Source organism: Ornithorhynchus anatinus, chromosome 6 (assembly GCF_004115215.2).
Source record: "Ornithorhynchus anatinus isolate Pmale09 chromosome 6, mOrnAna1.pri.v4, whole genome shotgun sequence".
In the NCBI taxonomy this organism is placed as follows: domain Eukaryota; kingdom Metazoa; phylum Chordata; class Mammalia; order Monotremata; family Ornithorhynchidae; genus Ornithorhynchus; species Ornithorhynchus anatinus.
The window spans coordinates 15,628,775-15,648,293 of record NC_041733.1 but is presented as its reverse complement, the minus strand read 5'-3'; the positions used below and the strand labels follow the sequence as shown (position 1 = coordinate 15,648,293).

Below are 19,519 nucleotides of genomic sequence, written 5' to 3'. Positions count from 1 at the left end.
TAATGATGGCATTTGTTAAGTGCTTACTATGTGCCAAGCACTGTTCCAAGCGCTGGGGTAGATATAAGGTTATCAGGTTGTCCATGTGGGGCTCACAGTCTTAATCCCCCTTTTACAGGTGAGGTAACTGAGGCACAGAGAAGTGAAATGACTTGCCCAAAGTCACACAGCGGACAAGTGGCGGAGCCGGGATTAGAATCCATGACCTCTGACTCAAGCCCGTGCTCCTTCCACTAAGCCACGCTGCTTCCCCAATTCACTGGAGTCAGAGAAGCAGTGATAATAGTAATAATAATGATATTAAGGTCTTACTGTGTGCCAAACACTGTGGGAAAGGTCTAGGATAGATACCAGATAAACAGGTTAAACACAGTCCCTGTCCCATATGGGGCTCATATCTTTTTCCTCATCTGTAAAATGGGGATTACGACTGTGAGCCCCATGTGGAATATGGACTGTGTCCAACCTGATTTTATATCTACCCCAGCGCTTAGTACAGCACCTGGTCCATAGTAAGCTCTTACATATGAGAAGCAGTGTGCCTTAGTGGAAAGAGCACAGGCTTAGGAGTCAGAGGTTTTGGGTTCTAATCCTGGCTCTGCCACTTGTCTGCTGTGTGACTTTGGACAAGTCACATAACTTCTCTGTGCCTCAGTTACCTCACCTGTAAAATGGAGATTAAGACTGGGAGCCCCATGTGGGACAGCCCAATTACCTTGTATCTACCCCACGGCTTAGAACAGTGCTTGGCACATAGTAAGGGTGTAACAAATTCCATAGTAATAATAATAATTATGATATACGATTAATTTTTAAAAAAGCATCTGGTTTGTATTCTTTTGTAATATTGCAGTGGGTTTGGACCAGATGAATTAAATTGCTCAATCAATACATCTATTGCACTTATTTTATATCAAACACCTTAGTAAATACTCGGGAGAGAAGCAGCACAGCACAGTGGATAGAGCACGGGTCTAGGAGTCAGACAGTCATGGGTTCTAATCCTGGCTCCACCACAGGTCTGCTGTGTGACCTTGGGCAAGTGACTTCACTCCTCTCTGCCTCAGTTACCTCATCTGTAAAATGGGGATTAAGATGGTGAGCCCCATGTGGGACATGAACTGGGGCCAACCTGATTAGCTTCTATCTACCCCAAAGCTTAGTACAATGTGGGACACGTACTAAGTGCTTAACAAATACCATAATTCATTCATTAAGTCGTAATTATGGAGCACTTACTGTGTGCAAAGCACTGTACTAAACACTTGGGAGAGTACAGTGTAACAATAAACAGACGCATTCTCTGCCAACAACCATTAAAAAAACACCGATGGGAAATCAGACAGGATTTGACTCTAGCACCTTAGGGGTTTTCAGGGTTCCTTTTTTGAGGGTGCGTTTGCCCCCATTCATTCGTTCAGTAGTATTTATCGAGCGCTTACTGTGTGCAGAGCACTGTACTAAGTGCTTGGAATGTACAATTTGGCAACAGATAGAGACAATCCCTGCCCCATGACGAGCTTACAATCTTATCGGGGGAGACAGACGGACAAAAATAAGACAACGTAATCACAATAAATAAAATCAAGGGGATGGACACCTTATTAACAAAATAAATAGGGTAATGAAAATATATACAGATGAGCACAGTGCTGAGGGGAGGGGAAGAGAGGGGGGAAGAGCAGAGGGAAAGGGGGCTTAGCTGAGGGGAAGGGGGAGGGAGCAGAGGGAAAAGGGGGGACTCAGTTGGGAAGGCCTCCTGGAGGAGGTGAGCTCTCAGTAGGGCTTTGAAGAGGGGAAGAGAGTTTTGGCGGAGGTGAGGAGGGAGGGCATTCCAGGACAGCGAGAGGATGTGGGCCAGAGATAGACAGCGGGATAGGCGTGAACGGGGGACAGTGAGGAGATGGTGAGGAGGACGGATCCCCCTTATCTGTAGGTGGTTAGCACTCCTAACCACTCACAGGCCTATTATAGCAAGTCGTCTCTGCCCACGCCCTTCCCTGCAGCATCCAAGCGGTTCACAGCCCTGGTGTCTTAATCACACCTCCAAGTTCAGATGCCAAATAGAAAATTTTTGCTGACAGTGTCCCATGAGATCACTGGAAAGGCACGGCCAGAGAAAAGTTCCAGAGTTCCCCCGTTTTATGGCAGAAAGTTGAAAGAAGTCACAGGAGTCACTTAACTTTTGTGCCTCAGTTACCTCAACTGAGAGAAGCAGCGTGGCTTAGTAGAAAGAGCACGGGCTTGGGAGTCAGAGGTCATGGGTTCTAATCCCAGCTCTGTCATTTGTCAGCTGTGTGATTTGGGCAAGTCACTTCACTGTGCCTCAGTTACCTCATCTGTAAAATGGGAATTAAGACTGTGAGCCCTACGTGGGACAAACTGATAGCCTTGTATCTATTCCAGTACTTAGAACAGTGCTTGGCACATAGTAAACGCTTAACAAATACCTCATTATTATTAGTATTATTATTATTACCCCAGCACTTAGAACAATGCTTGGCACATAGTAAGCACTTAACAAATACCATATTATTATTATCTGTAAAATGGGGATTGAGACTGTGAGCCCCACATGGGACAACCTGGTTACCTTGTATCTCCCCCAGTGCTTAGAACAGAGCTTGGAACCTAGGAAGCGCGCAACAAGTACCACAATTCTTATTACTAATTATTATTATTATTCAGCTGGCCCTCAGTTTCCCTTCGGTCAAGTCCCTGAGAGGTCTCACCAGTTGAAGCTAATGGCGAGAGAAAACTAAAAGCAGGGGGTCGTGTTGTCCCCCAATGTGTTGTGTGTGTGTGTGTGTCCCCGCCCATATTGACCCTTCTCCGATTGTGTCTTCTTGCAGGAGAGAAGCCATACAAATGCACCTGGGAAGGCTGCACCTGGAAATTTGCCCGTTCGGACGAACTCACCCGGCATTTCCGCAAGCACACGGGCATCAAGCCCTTCCGCTGCTCGGACTGTGACCGCAGCTTCTCACGCTCTGACCACCTAGCCCTGCATCGCCGGAGACACATCATGATGTGATCGGGGCCGCCTCTCCCCCACCCTCCGTCTTCATCGCCGCCCTTCCCGACTCCTCTCCTTCCTCAGTGCTGCTGGTGGAGGGGACTGAGCAGAGAGAGAGAGAGTGAGAGAGAGAGAGAAGGCGAGATGGGGTGGTTTCCCACCGGACTCATTTGAATCCCAACCTTTCCCGCCGTCCTGCCCACCCCACCCCCACCATTTTGATTCATCCCCCCCGGATGAGTTGAATTTCAGTGTGGCACCTGTGGCTGCCTCTGTGCTCTGAGAGAGAAGACATTTTAACACACAAATGGAGGAATAGAACTAAAGACTGTGAAGATATTCCATTTTTTTCTCTCTTCTTTTCTTTCTTTCTTTTTCGCTTCCTGTTCTTCCCCTTCTTCCTTTCGCCCCAGCCCTTTCCCCCAACCTCCTTGGATCCGTGCTTGGAACTGGGTGGTAACTCGGCAGGTAACACGGCCCCAGAATCCCCGCCTAGCGCTCACTCTGCTCCCCTGGATCATTTATGCTTCAGGAGAGAAAGCCTACCATCATCCCCCCTCCCCACAAACACACACAGACACACACACACACACACACATACCTGGAAATCCACTGCCCACCCAGAGATTTCCTGCTTTGGGTCAGCCAGAGCAGGAGCAGTAAGTGGAAACTTGGTCAAGGACAGCACCCCCTCCAGCGCCGGAAACTCTTGGCGGAAGCCCACAAGAGGGTCGATGATTTCTGTTGGCTGAAAGGAACTGGGTCCCAGGAAAAGCAGAGGCGCCCCAGTGTAACCTGCACCTCCTCCTCGTCTCCAGCCCATCCACGCTCCGAGCCGGGTTCCAGTGAGACTAGCCCTCGGGCCTAACCCCGGCTGGACCGCAGGTTTCCTTTGAACTGACAAGCCTGGGAGAATGGATTGTTAGCGACTGCAGCCCGAGGCGGGAACAGGCCATCGAGCACTCCCTGGGAGACGTGGAGGACGTCCGGAGGCTGTGCTCCCCGACGTAGGTGGGCAACGTTGTGGACGGTGCCCCTGGGCCGACGGCCCCGGAGACAGGAAGGAGAAATCTTGTGGAGGACACAACGGGGACATTGGGGTTTTGAGGAGAGGGGGGAGAAATGTGCCACCTTTTTTAGAGCACAAAGGAATATGACAGTAAAATATTTTCTAATTCAACTGTGGCAGCCTGGACTATTCAAATGCATTTTTTCCTCCCTCTGGCTCTCACCTTTTCCTTCCAGTTGAGTTGACCTTCAGGAGGCCCCTGGGCGGCCTGCCTATCCTCCAGAGGACTGGGGTTGGATTTTTGGGGGGTGGGGAGGGAACGATCTCGCTGGGTTTTGGTGGGGAGGGGGTGATCCCAGCTTCTGTGGCCTGGGGGAAGGGAGCTCTAGGTTTGGAGATGATATCTTGAAGACAAATTTTCTCCCAACCACTGTCAACAGTTGGAAAAAAAAAGTTGTGTTTTCCTCTCTGGCTCTAGGGCTTGAATGTAGTGTTTCTATCACTTTTGGTGCTTGTGGGCAAGTGTGAGGGGCTGGATTTGGAAGCTGCACGCATGCGGGGGACACGGGGAGACCACCTGGGCTGGACTGAATTGGTTCGCCTCATCCAGAGAAACACCCGAGACCATGAGAAGTACGTGAGAAGGGTGAGGGTGTAGAAGTGGCGTCGTCCAAATGATGGCCACCCAGCCCGAGCCTAGGAAAGGTGAGCTGAGAGGCCCTGAGTTTGGACCCTGAGCTGGGAACGTTCCCAGGAGACATAGTGCCTGGCCTGAGACTGAGATAAGGGAGCCTCAGAGGAACTGGCTCAGAATAGTGTGTTGGGATTTTCATGGGATTTTCTGGCCTGGAAAGAATGGTCACGTCAGCCCGTTAAACTCCCTCTTTCCTCCATTTCACCCCCATTTCCCTAGTTGCGCCTCTTCCCTCCCGCCCCCCTCCCTCGTTATCTGAAATAACACAAGACTTTGACAGTAGAGTGGTGGAATTTGGGGTAGTTAGTGTGAGGTCTCTCTGGAAAGGGGTGGAAGATTTCTGAAGGTTGAAGACTTTGTGCCTGGCGCACTGAAACCTGCTGTGAGAAGCCCTGAACATCTGAGCCTCTCCTCCCTTCCCTCCCAGGAGCTGGGAGTCCGGGCCACTTGGGATGCCTTTTGGTCTGGCTAATTTGGGCATCTGTAGCTTCCCTAACCCCACACGGCATGTTAAAGAAAGAAAAAAAAAAGCTTTCTGAAAGCTCCATTCAAAAATCAATTTAAACTATTGAATGAAGAGGGGCTCCTTATCTGCAGGAGACTAGGTAAAGAGACCTGCTTTCTGTTAGAGGGCACCATCTCTGACTCTGGCTGACCAAGGCCTCGTGTGAGAATCTGACTGAAGCAAAGCGTGTGTGTGTTTGTGTGTGTGTGTGTGTGGCAAAAAAAAAATCTCCTGATAAATGGCACTAGCACCTTTTAAGGCTTTTCCCCAGAAAAAAAATAAAAGACATTTAATTGGTTTTTAACACAGGTGAAAATTTTGTTCACTTAGATGCTTTTTAAATCAGAGGCTGTTGAGCCTGTTTTTAGTCTTGTTGCCACAATGATTATGATAATAATTGTGGTATTTGTTAAGCACTTACCACTTGCAAGCACTATGCTAGGTGCTGGGGTAGATACAGCATATGCAGATCGGAAACAGTCTCTGTCCCACATGGGGCTCAAAGTCTAAGAAGAAAGGAGAACAGGTATTGAGCCCCGTTTTACAGATGAGGAAACGGAGACCCAAAAGTGTTACGTGACTGGTCCAAGTTCGTTCAGCAGGCAACTGACGGAGCTGGGATTAGAACCCAGGTCCTTTGACTGGCAGGCTTGTGCTCTTTCCATTAGGCCACACTGTTTCTCATGATTGCCGTGATTCAGAAGACCTGCTGTCCCACATTTCACCTCCTCTTTAACTTTCCTCTCTGCCCCTGTTTCCCCAGCAGCCTGAATTTGAGCTATTGGTTTTTTTCAATGAGATTGATTGGACACGCCATTCTATTCCCCATGTTATTTTGGGAGAGCTTTTTATAGCCTGAATTGAGGGATTTAATTATTCTCTGTCACCGAGGTTATCGTTTCAGGAGGGCTTGTTAGTCCTAGTGTTAGAGATCTGGAAGGATCTTGAAAGTTCACCCAATCCAGCCCCCTGCCTCCAGGCAGAATGACAAACCCACAATTCCTAGGGAATTTCTCATCCAAGTAGGAGTAAGGGCCAGGCTCAAGCTTATTTAGCTGCTGAAATTAGGTTCATTCAGGCCGGATACCATTCCGTTTTCTTCTCTCCCTGTTGCCTTTTTTTTTTCCTAGCTAGTGCTGCCTCTTGCCTCCTTCCCTCATTTTGTGACATGCTGCTTGTAGCAAGTCTCTCTGGATTGGTTGGCAATGGTTGGCTATTGATTAGCCCAGGATGGCTCATTAGGACCCACTCAGCTTGGGCTCCATTCCACTTTTCCTCGCGCACTGTTGTGTGGCCTGTACCCCATTCCGTCTTGACTTTTCTAGCAGATGAGATGTCCCCGCTCAGCATTTCCTCAGTGTAATGACTCTCCTCGTCTACTCCCGGGGTCGGGAAACGGGATGCATCTGGAGAGGAGACATATCTTCTGAAGAGAGCAATACATCCCAGGGTTGAAATAGGAGAGTGGAAACTTGAGGGCTAGGTATCGGGAGTGGTGGGGACTCAGATATTTTGGCGCAAATAGAAATCTTTTTCCTGTACTTTCCAACCCCAAACATGGCCAGGTCTCCTTCGACCCATGTCTTCATGACCAAGTCAGAAATGGGTTTTTCAGCCATCACCACCTTCCATCTCTGCATACTGGGGGAAAGAAATTGGAGCGAGACAGGCTATCTTATGGACTACCTGAGAACCAACTTGGTGAAGGGGAAGAAGACGGTCAGGGTTTCTCAACGTGTATTCCTGTCCCCCAATAGAAGTGGAGTGCTAATAAGCGTGTTAGGAAGGAAATTCAATTGAGTGATTGAATGAATGAATGAATGAATCTTAGAATGGGGCAAGAAGTATCTCCTCTAGCGAATGGGATATGTTCCTCTTGCCTCGTCCTTCCCTTCCACTTTGCGATACTATGGGGGAGGTGGGAAAGCTCTGGATATCTCCCCCAACCCCCGTCCCTTATTCTCGGGACTGGGTGACCTGAGCAGCGTCAGTTCAGCTCTCTCTGCCTCAAGTGGCTCATCCATAAAGTGGAAATCAGTACCAGGGCTGTTGTGAGGCGTGGTCGTTCATGAATGTCTATGACAGTGATTGTAGGTCTTTGGATGAAAGTCCATTGTCTCCATATGGGCGTTGTGGTTCGATTTTTCCCTAAGAATTGGGAAGAGCCTCCAGCCGGGTCTCGGTCCATCAGGGAAGAACGGTTTCGTCGCGATTCCCGGAAACAGTACCGTTCTTCTAAATCCCCTATCTTCTCCCTTCTATTGGCTGTAGGATCTAAACTCATTTTCCCAGCTGAGATGTGGCGGAAACAGGCAGGCAAATCTTTTCCTCGAGGAACCTCCTCGTCCTCTCTCCTCATTCCCGACCACGTGAGACGTTCTCGGGCTCAAAGCACAAGGCCCTCCCGGATGGAATTTTTCTCCCCGTTTTCTGTTTCTGCTCTGGTTCACACCGGCGAGGAGGGCGCAGCACCCGTTCGGCGAGTAGAGCGGAAGGGCGAAAGAGGGGCCAAACCTTGCTTCAGTTCTCAGACGATTCCGGTTCCATTACAGTTTCTTTTTGTCCAAGTCAGAGATGTCTTTTCCACAGCCCCCCCCCCCCAACCCTACCAGTAGATAGTCTCCGGGGCCAATACAAGTGAGTGTGTTGGACTTCATTCTGTTTGTTTCCGTGCGGCGTGCGATGCAGTTATGATTTGTATTATTGTATCGAAGAACAAAGTTAATGACACACGTGAGGCGTTGACATTGTTGGAAACTGTGAGTTGGGGGTTGGTGGGTGGGGGAGGGAAGAGGGTGGGCAGTACCAGAGGACTGAATTCTATTTTCTTTTTGTTAGGGAATGAGACCTGCAGTTAGTTGCGGGCTTCTTTTTTAAAGGAAAAACAGTGAAATGATATATAGCTTTATGGCTTTAGTCCTTTTCTAATCCCTATTTACTTGGTTCATTATTTTAGTGATGTGTTCGTATTAACTCCCACGCTGCAAGTCTATAAACACAGGAGAGGTTTATATGCGGGCTCCTCTTTCTTTCTCTGTCTGTCTCTCTCCCTTTCTCTCTCTCTCCCTTTCTCTTTCACACTTTCTCACCCCAGAGGGACGGATTTGAAAAGCAAAATGTCTAATGGGTTTAGGGCTGTGAGCAATTTCTCCCACAAAACCTGATCCTTACAGACGCTTCTCAGTCGCTCTGCTCCTCATGGCCAGTGGAGGTTGGGCATTGCTCCACAAGAGCCTGGATAAGAGTCCTCTAGTTGTGTTGGGGCTTTGTGGTGAGCCTGTGTACTAAGCGATCTTATTCAGTTTGATTGTTGTACTGTTTTTTTTTTTAATAATAAAACGTTATTTTAAACTTCGGAACCCATGGATTCCATTTCTCTACCTTTCCCGCAAAACCAAAGGTGTCTCATATCCTATACCGTAATGGTGGTATTTGTTAAGTGCTCTCTCTGGGCCGAGCAAGGAATTAAGCGCTGGGGTAGCTATAAAATAATCAAGTTGGACACAGTCCCTGTCCCGCATGGGAGGGGGAACAGGTATTTCAACCCCATTTTATGCATCTATCAGTGGTGTTTATTGAGGCTTACTGTGTGTAAAGCACTATGCTAAGCGGTTGGGAGAGTACAATGTAACAGTTGGTAGATGTGCCTAACTAAGCTCACTGTGAGCAAGGAATGCATCTGCCAACTCTGTTGTACTCTCTCAAGTGCTTAGGACAGTGCTTTGCCCACAGTAAGTGCTCAATAAATACCATTGAATGTATGACTAGAGAGAGACAGACAATATGAAAGACATTAGAGTTCCAAAGTTTAACCATTGAATGTCTGACTAGGGAGAGACAGACAATATGAAAGACAATATAAAGTTCCAAAGTTTTACAGAGAGACAGGCACAGAGAAGGGAAGTGACGTGCTTAAGAAATAATAATAATAGTAATAATTACAGTATTTGTTAGGCGCTTACTGTGTGCCAGGCACTGTACTTTAGTGTCGGGGTAGAAATAAGCAAATCAGGTTGGACACAGTTGGGTAGGTTGGACAGTTGGACAGGTTGGATATCAGGCCCATAAGGGACAGGGCCTCACATTCCTAATTCCCACCTTACAGATGAGGCTACTGAGGCCCCGAGAAGTGAAGTGACCTGTCCAAGGTCACACAGCAGACAAGTGGCAGAGTTGGGATTAGAATCCATGACCTTTTGACTCCCAGACTCCTGCTCTATCCACTGTGCCATGCTGCTTCCCAAACACTCAGCAGGTGAATACCAGAATGGGGTTTAGAACCCAGAACCCATTCGTATTCCATCGTATTTATTTTGCACTTACTTTGTGCCAAACACTTTATTAAGTGCTTGGAAGAATACAGTACGTCAATATATGGACACATTCCCTGACTCCAGGACCTGCGACTCTTCTAGACCACACTATTTCTCCTCTGACCAGGGAGGGGTTTGATCTTCCGTAGTTGGCGGGATGAAGTCTTCTTCCCAAAATTCATTCATTCATTCAATAGTATTTATTGAGTGCTTACTATGTGCAGAGCACTGTACTAAGCGCTTGGAGTGTACAATTTGGCAACAGATAGAGACATTCCCTGCCTGTTAGGCTCACAGTCTAGGCGGGGGAGACAGACAGCAGAGTGAAACGAAACAAAACAACATCATTGAGATAAATAGAATCATAGAGACATACACATCATTAACAAAATAAATAGGGTAATGAATAATATGCACCATCTTCCTTAATAATAATGAGGATGGCATTTCATTCATTCAATTCAATAGTATTTATTGAGCACTTACTATGGGCAGAGCACTGTACTAAGTGCTTGGAATGTACAGTTTGGCAACAGATAGAGACAATCCCTGCCCATTGACGGGCTTACAGTCTAATCTTACTGTGTGCAAAGCACTGTTCTAACACTCTCCTGGGTTATTTGAGCTCAGGTACAGCACCTGCATGGCCTGTGAATTTAACATAGAAGGTTCAACTTCCTGAATTGTGCTCCTATGACCTATGACCTCTGACTTCCAAGCCTGGGCTCTTTCCAGTCAGGCACGCTGTTTCTCTAGAGAAGCAGCAAGGCCTAGTGGATAGAGCATGGTTCTGGGAGTTAGGACCTGGCTTCTAATCCCACCTTCTCCACTTGTCTTCTGGGTGATACTGGGCAAGTCATTTAACTTCTCTGTGCCCCAGTTCCCCTATCTGTAAAATGGGAATTAAAAGTGTGAGCCCCATGTGGGACAGGGACTGTGTCCAACCTGATTACCTTGTATCTGCCCCAAAGTTTAGAACAGTGCTTGACACGTAGTAAATGCTTAACAAATAATGAAATAATAATGTTGGTATTTAAGCGCTTACTATGTGCCGAGCACTCTTCTAAGCACTGGGGTAGATACAAGGTGTTCAGGTTGTCCACATGGGGCTCACAGTCCTAATCCCCATTTTACAGATGAGGTAAGTGAGGCACAGAGAAGTTAAGTGGCTTGCCCAAGATCACACAGCAGGCAAGTAGTGGAGCTGGAATTAGAACCCAGGACCTCTGACTCCCAAGTCCGGGCTCTTTCCACTGAGCCATGCCGCTTCTCAAGTAAACAGGGATCAATATAAATATATAGAATTACAGATATATACATAAGTGCTGCGGGGGAGGGGGTAGAGCAAAGGGAGTGAGTTGGGGCGACGGGGAGGGAGAGTTGAGGAAAAGGGGGGGCTTAGTCTGGGAAGGCCTCTTGGACCATCATCATTATTATTAATATTATTATCATTCTTCGCTCCCTGGGCGGCTTTACACGGAGTCCCTGGGTGGCTTTTAGGGGTTATTGGAGGGAAGGGAAGAAAGAAAAGGAGTTGGACAAGACTGCCAGCACTCTCAATCCACAGCTGACAATGAGGGCAAGGAGGAGCTGTAAACAAGGACACCATTTCCCAGAAAGATGCCCAGTGAGTACCGTTTCAGCCTAATGATTCTCAACCCTATCGTGCCAAAAATGTGATTAATAAAACCACCTCTCCACAGAGGGTTAAGGAGTCGGGTAGCATTGGCAACATCTGACCTCTTTCCTCAACCCATTCTTATCTGAACCCAACCCAGACATAGCCAAAGCGTTTTTTTTTTTTTTTTTAAATCGTATTTAAGCGCTTACTATGTGCCAGGTACTATTCTAAGCGATGGCCTAGTGGAAAGAGCACTGGCTTGGGAGTCGAGGAACTGGGTTCTAACTCCAGCTCCACCACTTGCCGGCTGTGTGGCCTTGGGTGAGTCACTTAACTTCTCTGTGCCTGTCTCCTCAATGGTAAAATGGGGATTCATTGCCTGTTCTCCTCCTGTTTAGACTGAGTGAGCCCCATGTGGGTCAGGACTGTTTCCAACCTGATTAGCTTGTATCTATCCCAGTTCTTAGAACAGTGCTGGACACAAAGAAGCACTTAACAAAGACAGTAATGATAATAATAATAATAATGACAGTGGGAGCAGCCCATAAGTCAGTGTCAAACATACTCCAACACAATCCCTTTTCTTGTATGACAGAATTGTGGTGACCGGGAAAGTCTTTAGAATCAGGCTAGAGAAACGGCGTGGCCTAGCGGAAAGAGGGTGGGCCTGGGAGTCAAGGGACCTGGGTTCTAAGCCTGGTTTCACTACTTGTCTGCTGGGTGACCTTGGGCAAGTCCCTTAACTTCTCTAGGCCTCAGTTCCCTCATCTGCAAAATGGGGATTCAATGCCTGGTCTCCCTCCCCCATTGAACTGTGAGCCCCAGTGTGGGACCTGATGATCTTGTATCTACCCCAGTAGATAGAGAGCACTTAACAAATGCCACAGTTATTAATATTATTATCATCAGCAATAATAATAATTTCCAGCTGATAACTCTTGGGAAGACACATCTTCTTGAATAGATCCATGTTCTTGGGTGGACTTGTGTTATCAGACCTTTGCTACTTCAGAAGCAGCGTGGCCTACTGGGAAGAGCACAGGTGTGGGAGACCTGGATTCAAATCCTGCCTCTGTGCCTTGTCTCCTGTGTGACCTTAGTCAAGTCACCTATATTCTCCTTGTCTCATTTATCTCACCTGTAAAAATGGGAATGAAATACTGTTCTCCCTTCCCTTTGGACTAGGAGCCCCAAGTGAGACAGGGTCCGTGTCTGACCTGATTGTCTTTTATCTACCCCAGTGCTTGGCACATAGTAAATACATCATCATCATCACTGCTATTATTATTAGTAGTAGTACTGGTGGTGGTGTTGCTGTTCTTTGAAAGCTGAGGATGCAGGAATGGAAAGTCCTGTCCATATAACCTGCAATCCGATCTCAGTTCATTCGTCACCATTTGTTAAGTAATTTAATTCAATTACAAACGCCTTAAGGGCAGGGCTGTGCCTTGCTATTTTGCTATAATTCCCACGATGCCTGGTTCGGCATGATTCCCGGACCCGTCCTCTATCCACTAGGCCACACTGCTTCTCGCTTCCTAACGAAGACTTTCATTTTGTCTCTTTCCCCATTCCGGGGTCCCCTCTGAGCGTAGCCTGACAATTGCTGGATGAGCTTGGAGGTGGGGGATTCTGGAATCCAGGCCTCTTCCCAATTTGTGAGCCCCAGCTTTCATTCCAAGGCACGGCCAGGTTTCCCACTTATTAGTGCTGGTAATTGGGATTGCCAGACAAGTGGCCTGCTACCACTAGGCACTCAATCACTTGAATGGTGGTAATTAAATACAAAAATAAAGGGCAGTCAGGCAAAACAGAGTCATAAAAGTCAGCAGTCCCTGTAAAAGGCTGGGGAGCAGCTCCCCGCGGCAGATGGCAGGAGTGCCTGGGAAGGAGTTAACGTTGGACCCTGGGCACGCTCAGCTCCTGCCATCATTGTACCCCCTTGCCAACACCACTCGATCCCCGCTCGTTCTAAACCTCTATCCTCGAACCTGAGGACCGAGGTTCAACTTTGCAGATTATGAGTGTGTTCTTTCAGTGAGGAGGCTCTGACTGAACTAGGCCGATAAAAGCCTTTGCCTTGGCTGATGGACAGAAAGTCCTGGATTCTCTTCACCAGTTTTACGGGGGCCACGAGGAAGGGATGATCTGACTCCAGTAAATGCCACAGTGTGGGGTGAGAAGAGAGGAGAATAGTGTTCCCTCGTAATAATAATAATGATATTTAAGTGCTTACTATGTGTCAAGCACTGTTCTAAGTGCAGGGAAAGGTACAAGCTAATTGGGTTGGGCAGTTCCTGTCCCCCATGGGGCACACGGTTGTGCTTCCCATTTTACGAATGAGGTAAGTGAAGCACAGAGAAGTGAAAGTGACTTGCCCAAGGTTTTTTTTTTTTTTTTTGGTATTTGTTAAGCGCTTACTATGTGCAGAGCACTGTTCTAAGCGCTGGGGTAGACACAGGGGAATCAGGTTGTCCCACGTGGGGCTCACAGTCTTAATCCCCGTTTTACAGATGAGGTAACTGAGGCACAGAGAAGTTAAGTGACTTGCCCAGAGTCACACAGCTGACAAGTGGCAGAGCTGGGATTCGAACCCATGACCTCTGACTCCAAAGCCCGGGCTCTTTCCACTGAGCCACGCTGCTTCTCCAGCAGCAGCAAGGTCACACAGCAAACACAAGGTCCCAGGACTAGAAGCCAGGTCCTGACTCTCAGGCCCATGCTCTAACCACACTGCTTCCCTGGTCATTTCCCTAGGTATTTAAGAGTCATTTCCAAGCCTGCTTTCCTCAACAAAAACTGTTCCTCCAAACTCGACTTGATGGGAAAAGCACAGATAGAGGTTTGACTTTTTTCTGGTATTTTTAAAGCACTTACTATGTGCTAGGCTCCGTTCTAAGCACTGGGGTAGATACAAAGTAATCGTATTGGACATAGTTTGTGTCCCACGTGGGGCTCACGGTCTTAATCTCCATTTTACAAATGAGGGAACTGAGGCACAGAAGAGCAAAGTGACTTGCCCGAGGCCACACAGCAGACGAGTAGCGGAGCCGGGATTAGAATGCAGCTCCTTCTGACTCCCAGGCCCGTACTCTAGCCACTAGACCACATGGCCTCATTCCTGCCTACTGATCACATTTCCTTCTTCTGGCAAAGGAGGCTGGATGGCAGGGGGTGGGAGATGCCCCGTAGCCAAGAAGTGGCTTTGGGTCAGATGTGACCATCAGCAGATTGGAATAAATTGGGGGCACCTCTGGGGCATCTTCTTCCTTGCCAGAAGAATCACTGTGGGTAGAGAATGGGTCTGTTCACTGCTGTATTTTCTTCTCTCAAGTGCTTAGTACAGTGCTCTGCACGCAGTCTTGTCTTGTTTCATGTCGTCAAGTCATCTCTGGCCCATAGCGACGCCATGGACACATCTCTCTCAGAATGCCTCTCCTCTATCTGCAATCGTTTTGGAGTGGATCCATAGAATTATTTTGGTAAAAATCTGGAAGTGGTTTACCATTGTCTCCTTCCACTCAGTCAACTTGAGTCTCCACCCTCGACTCCCTCCCGTGCCTCTGCTGCCCAGCACAGGATAGTTTACACCTGTAGCAGATGGCCTTCCACTTGCTAGCCACTGCCCTAGCTAGGAATGGAATGGGTAGACCTCTGTTTGACTCTCCCTCCCGTAGTCGAGCCTGGTAGAGTCCTGGAAACTCTCCAGGTGCGACCCTGAGAGGGGACTGCACGCCGTAAGTGCTCAATAAATGCAAGTGAATGAAAATATTTCTGCTTTCCATCTATTCAGGCTCAAGTATTGAGAAAGCTCATTCTGAGGATATCGAAAGGGCCTCTGGCTTTGAGCAGTGTTTGGTGACCTGCTCTGAAGGCAGATAATCCCATCCCTCCTTTTCAACTCTGTGTCCTTCCTCTTTCCCCTCTTCCAGGTTGGCATGATGCGCTATACCATTCCACCTACTCCTCTCTATTTTGAAACCTCCTTGTCTTTATCTTTGCCTTGTTTTCTTTTCTCTTCTTGAACAGGCGAAACTCCTGGGTGGGTCTGGGTGTGTGACTGTGTATGTGTGTGTGAGTGTTAGTGTGTGTATCTGCCGTTGTCTTGGCAACTGATAAACAGTTTGGGAGCCAGAGAGAACTCCTCAAGGTCTTTGGAAAATCATGATGTCAGAGAGCTGTGGCAGGGCCAGCTGAAGTCAGGCTGATGCTCTCCTCCTCTTGGAAATAATTTGGAAAAATTGGAAGGGAGGAGGTGAAAGGAGATAACTTCGGAGGAGACAAAGGGAAAAATGGTCATGGAATTCTTAAAATAGTTCCACCAGAGTCTTGCCTGGGTGATTCTGTCCTGGTGGAATTATCGCTTCTATAATAATGGCATTTTGAAGAGCTTGCTACATGCTAGAGGCAGGGGTTGACCCAAGGATATCAGATTGGACACAATTCCTACCCTATCAATCAATGAATGGCATTTATTGGGCACTTACTATGTGCGGAGCACTTTTATAAGGACTTGGGAGAGTATAATCCAATGGAATTATGAATTTAGAGGCTCCCAATCTATCTTTGTCCCCATTTTACATAGGAGGAAACGGAAGCGCAGAGAAGCAAAATGATTTGCCCAAGATCACACAGCAGGCCAGTGGCAGAGCTGGGTTTAGAACCTGTTTCTCCTAAAGCTCAGATGTCTGTTCTTTCCACTTGGCCACACCACCTCCCTTCTAGTGCACATCTTCTGCCCATCGCACCCTATCCTTCCGTCCCCACCCCTCTAGCCACATCTATTTCCTGACCCCTTTCAAAGCCCATAGCTGAGGGAGGATAGAAAGGCGGGGGAGCAGGATGGATGATGTAGACTCCCTCCAACTAGGCTGGAAGAATGTTTGCCATCTGGCAACCTTGTCCTGTCAGAGTTGAGGAGGGAGGGAGAGAGAGCTGGATTGAGGGACAATCACATAGAGAGACAATCAAAGAGAGAGACAAAGAGACAACTAGGAGAGAGAAGCAGCATGGCCTGGGAGTCAGAAGTTCCTGAGTTCTGATCCTGGCTCCTTCACTTGTCTTCTGTGTGGCTTAGGGCAAGTCATCTCACTCCTCTGTGCCTCAATTACCTCATCTGTAAAATGGGGATTAACTGTGAGCCTCACGTGGGACCACCTGATTACCCTGTATCTCCCCCAGCGCTTAGAACAGTGCTCTGCACATAGTAAGCGCTTAACAAATACCAACATTATTATTATTATTAAGGAATTGGGGAAAAGAGGGCTTAATCAGGGAAGGCCTGTACTAAGCATCCGGGAGAGTATAATGCAGTAGAGTTGGAGACATGATCCTTGCCTTCAAGGAGTTTACAGTTTAGTGGAGGAGTTTACTGACTAGTGACTTGAAGATTGGTAGGTAGAAACAAAACAAAAGAGACTGAAGAGGCAGCATGGCATAGCGGCAAGAGCACGAACCTGGGAGTCAGAGGTCATGGGTTCTAATCCCAGATCTGCCACTTGTCTGATGTGTGAGCTTGGGCAAGTCACTTCACTTCCTCTGTGCCTCAGTTACCTCATCTGTAAAATGGACCTTAAGACTGTCTAAGCCCCACGTGGGACAACTTGATTACCTTGTATCTTTCCCAGATCTTAGAACAGCGTTTGGCACATAGTGAGCACTTAACAAATAACATCATCATTATTATTATTTATTAAAACTCAAGAAAGCAGCTGGATAGATGAGAGGTTATGTCTCACTGGGAGACCTAGAAGGTATGAGGAAGGAACCGTGACTGATCAAACTATTATTTATTTTGTTAGTTTTTTACTGCATTTGTTAAGCATTTACTATGTGCTAGGCACTGGGGCAGATACAAATTAATCAGGTTGGACACAGTCTGTCCCACACGGGGCTCACAGTCTTCATTGCATTCTGAGGTAACTGAGGTGCAGAGAAGTGAAGTGCCTTGCCCAAGGTCACAGACGAGTGGCAGAGCCAGAATTTGAACCCAGGTCCTTCTGACTCCCAGGCCCGTGCTCTATCCACTATCCACACTGCTTCTAAATTAACTTGCATTTACCTCAGTGCTTGGCATATAGAGAGTGTTAAATTATACTGCTATTATTACGCTACTGACTAGGTATATGGAAAAGGCAAGAATGGGTAAATCCATTCTAATCCGTTCCTTCAGATATTCACCTCATTTTTATAATTACTGCATTTGAACATATTTATGTTGATGGTATGTTTGAGTCTATTCTTTAACTCGGGCATAAGAACCCTGTGGAAACTTATTAAATACTTGTTGACTGACTAAGAATACACACACTTTGGAAGACAAGGAAAATTTATGATCTAAGACAAGAAATGCTTCAGTGATAATCCTGCTGCAATATTATCCTTCCCATGAGTCAGTCGATTGAATTTATTGAGCGCTTACTGTATGCAGATCATTGTACTAAGCGCTTGGGAGAGTACAATATAAAAAATATGACAGATACATTCCCTGCCCACAATGAGCTTACAGTTTAGAGGGGGAGACAGACATTAATCTAAATAAATAAATGACAGACCTGGATTCATCTGACAGGAAGGGAGATGGATAAATCACTAGCATTTATTGAGCACCTACTTTGTCCAGAGCACTGTCTCAAGTACTTGGAGAGTACAATAGAGTCAGTAAGCATGATCCCAGCCTTCAAGAAGCAAACAAGCAGCATGGCCTAGTGGAAAGAGCTCAGACCTGGGAGCCATTCGGTCACTCAGTTGTATTTATTGAGTGCTTACTGTGTGCAGGACACTGAACTAGGTAGTTGGGAAAGTACAATATGACAATATAAAGACACATTCCCTGCCCACAGTGAGCTTACAGTCTAGAGGGGGAGACAGACATTAATCTAAATAAATAAATGACAGATATATACGTAAGTGCTGTGGGATTAAGGGTGGGTGGGGGGGGATGAACAAAGGGAGCGAGTCAGAGAGAAGCAGAAAAGGATCAGAGGACCTGGGTTCTAATCTTGACTCCACCACTTCAATCGATCAATCATATTTATTAAACACTTACTGTGTGCAGAGCACTGTACTAAGCTCTTGGGAGAGTAGAATATAACAGAGTCAGTGGATACGTTCCCTTCTGGAGAGGGAGGGGGACTGAAGCAATCTCTCCTCTGTTCCCACTACTGACTCAATCCTCTTGAGTTCAGGTGACCTGTTTTTGGCCGTTCCAAAACGCAGCAGGTGAACCTGTGAGAAAGACTAGCGGGAAAAGAGTTAGAGTCAAGACTCACCTTATCTTCTCTCGCCGTCCTGCCCTTACAAGAAAAGATTTCTCATTATGATCCGGGGAAACCCGTGCGGGCCGTTTGTCACTTTTGGATCGTGAGAAGACAGCGTGTGGTAGTCGGGCTGCCCTGATTTTACCTGCTATGTAATGTGGGCAGGTAACGTGTCTACCAACTCTGTTATCTTGCTATATTGTACTCTCCCAAATGCTTAGTACAGTGCTCTGCACAGCCTAAGCACTCAATAAATCTAGTTGAATAAATATGATTGCAGCTCATTAGGACCCTCACATTATGCCTTGTCAGAAGTAACCATGGCTGGGAAAAGCTTTAGTGTGATTATCCTAGCCCTATCGGAGAGTGCCAACCAAATTAGAGAAAGCCAGAAGGAAAATTTGGAACTTGGCTCTCTCAAAAACTCAGCCCTCTCACTTGACTGTACTTGGATTCCTTGTTCTTCTCAAGCAACATAGTAAGCACTTAACAAATACCATCATTATTATTGTTAATTACTACTTGGGAGAGTACAACGTAACAATAGACAGGTTTATTCCCTGCCCACAATGAACTTTGAGTCTAGAGGGGAGTCAGGCATCAATATAAATGCATTCAGATAAGAACATAAGTGGTGTGGGGCTGGGAGGGGGAATGAATAAAGGGAGCGAGTCAGGGCAATGCCGAAGAGAGTGGGAGAAGAGGAAAAGAAAACTTACGGAAGGCCTTTTGGAAGAGAGGTGCCTTGAATAAGGCTTTGAAGAGGCAGGAGATAGAACAATAATAATAATAATGTCAGATTGAGAGTTCTCTATTTTAATAACAGTAATGCTAGTGGTATTTGTTAAGTGCTTACTATGGGTCAGGCACTGTACTAAGGGCTGGGGTGGATTCAAGCAAATCGGGTTAGACACGGTCCCTGTCCCACATGAGGCTCTCAATCTCCATTTTACAGATGAGCTAACTGAGGCATAGAAAACAGCCTCAGAATAGCTTCTTTACTGGTGCTATAGACTAGGAGGAGAACTCAGTCCATCCTGGTAATCTTGTATCTACCCCTACCCTTAGAATAGTGCTTGTCCTATAGTAAGCACCTAATAAA

The 19,519-nt window shown here is 47.0% G+C and overlaps 1 protein-coding gene and 1 non-coding gene across 2 annotated transcripts in view; one reads left to right on the top strand and one right to left on the bottom strand.

Moving 5' to 3' along the window:
• Positions 1 to 4,204, top strand: part of KLF8 (Kruppel like factor 8) — a 65,022-nt gene extending 60,818 nt beyond the window's left edge. Inside the window, exon 5 of the mRNA XM_029067671.2 lies at positions 2,853 to 4,204. Within this exon, the coding sequence (XP_028923504.1) occupies positions 2,853 to 3,034 (182 nt within the window). The 3' untranslated portion in view covers positions 3,035 to 4,204. The remainder of the gene's footprint in view (positions 1 to 2,852) is intronic.
• A 10,543-nt stretch (positions 4,205 to 14,747) lies between these two features.
• Positions 14,748 to 14,885, bottom strand: LOC114813096. Its single transcript, XR_003760707.1, has one exon. It is a non-coding gene; the product is annotated as a small nucleolar RNA SNORA7 (small nucleolar RNA).
• Between the last annotated feature and the right edge of the window lie 4,634 nt (positions 14,886 to 19,519).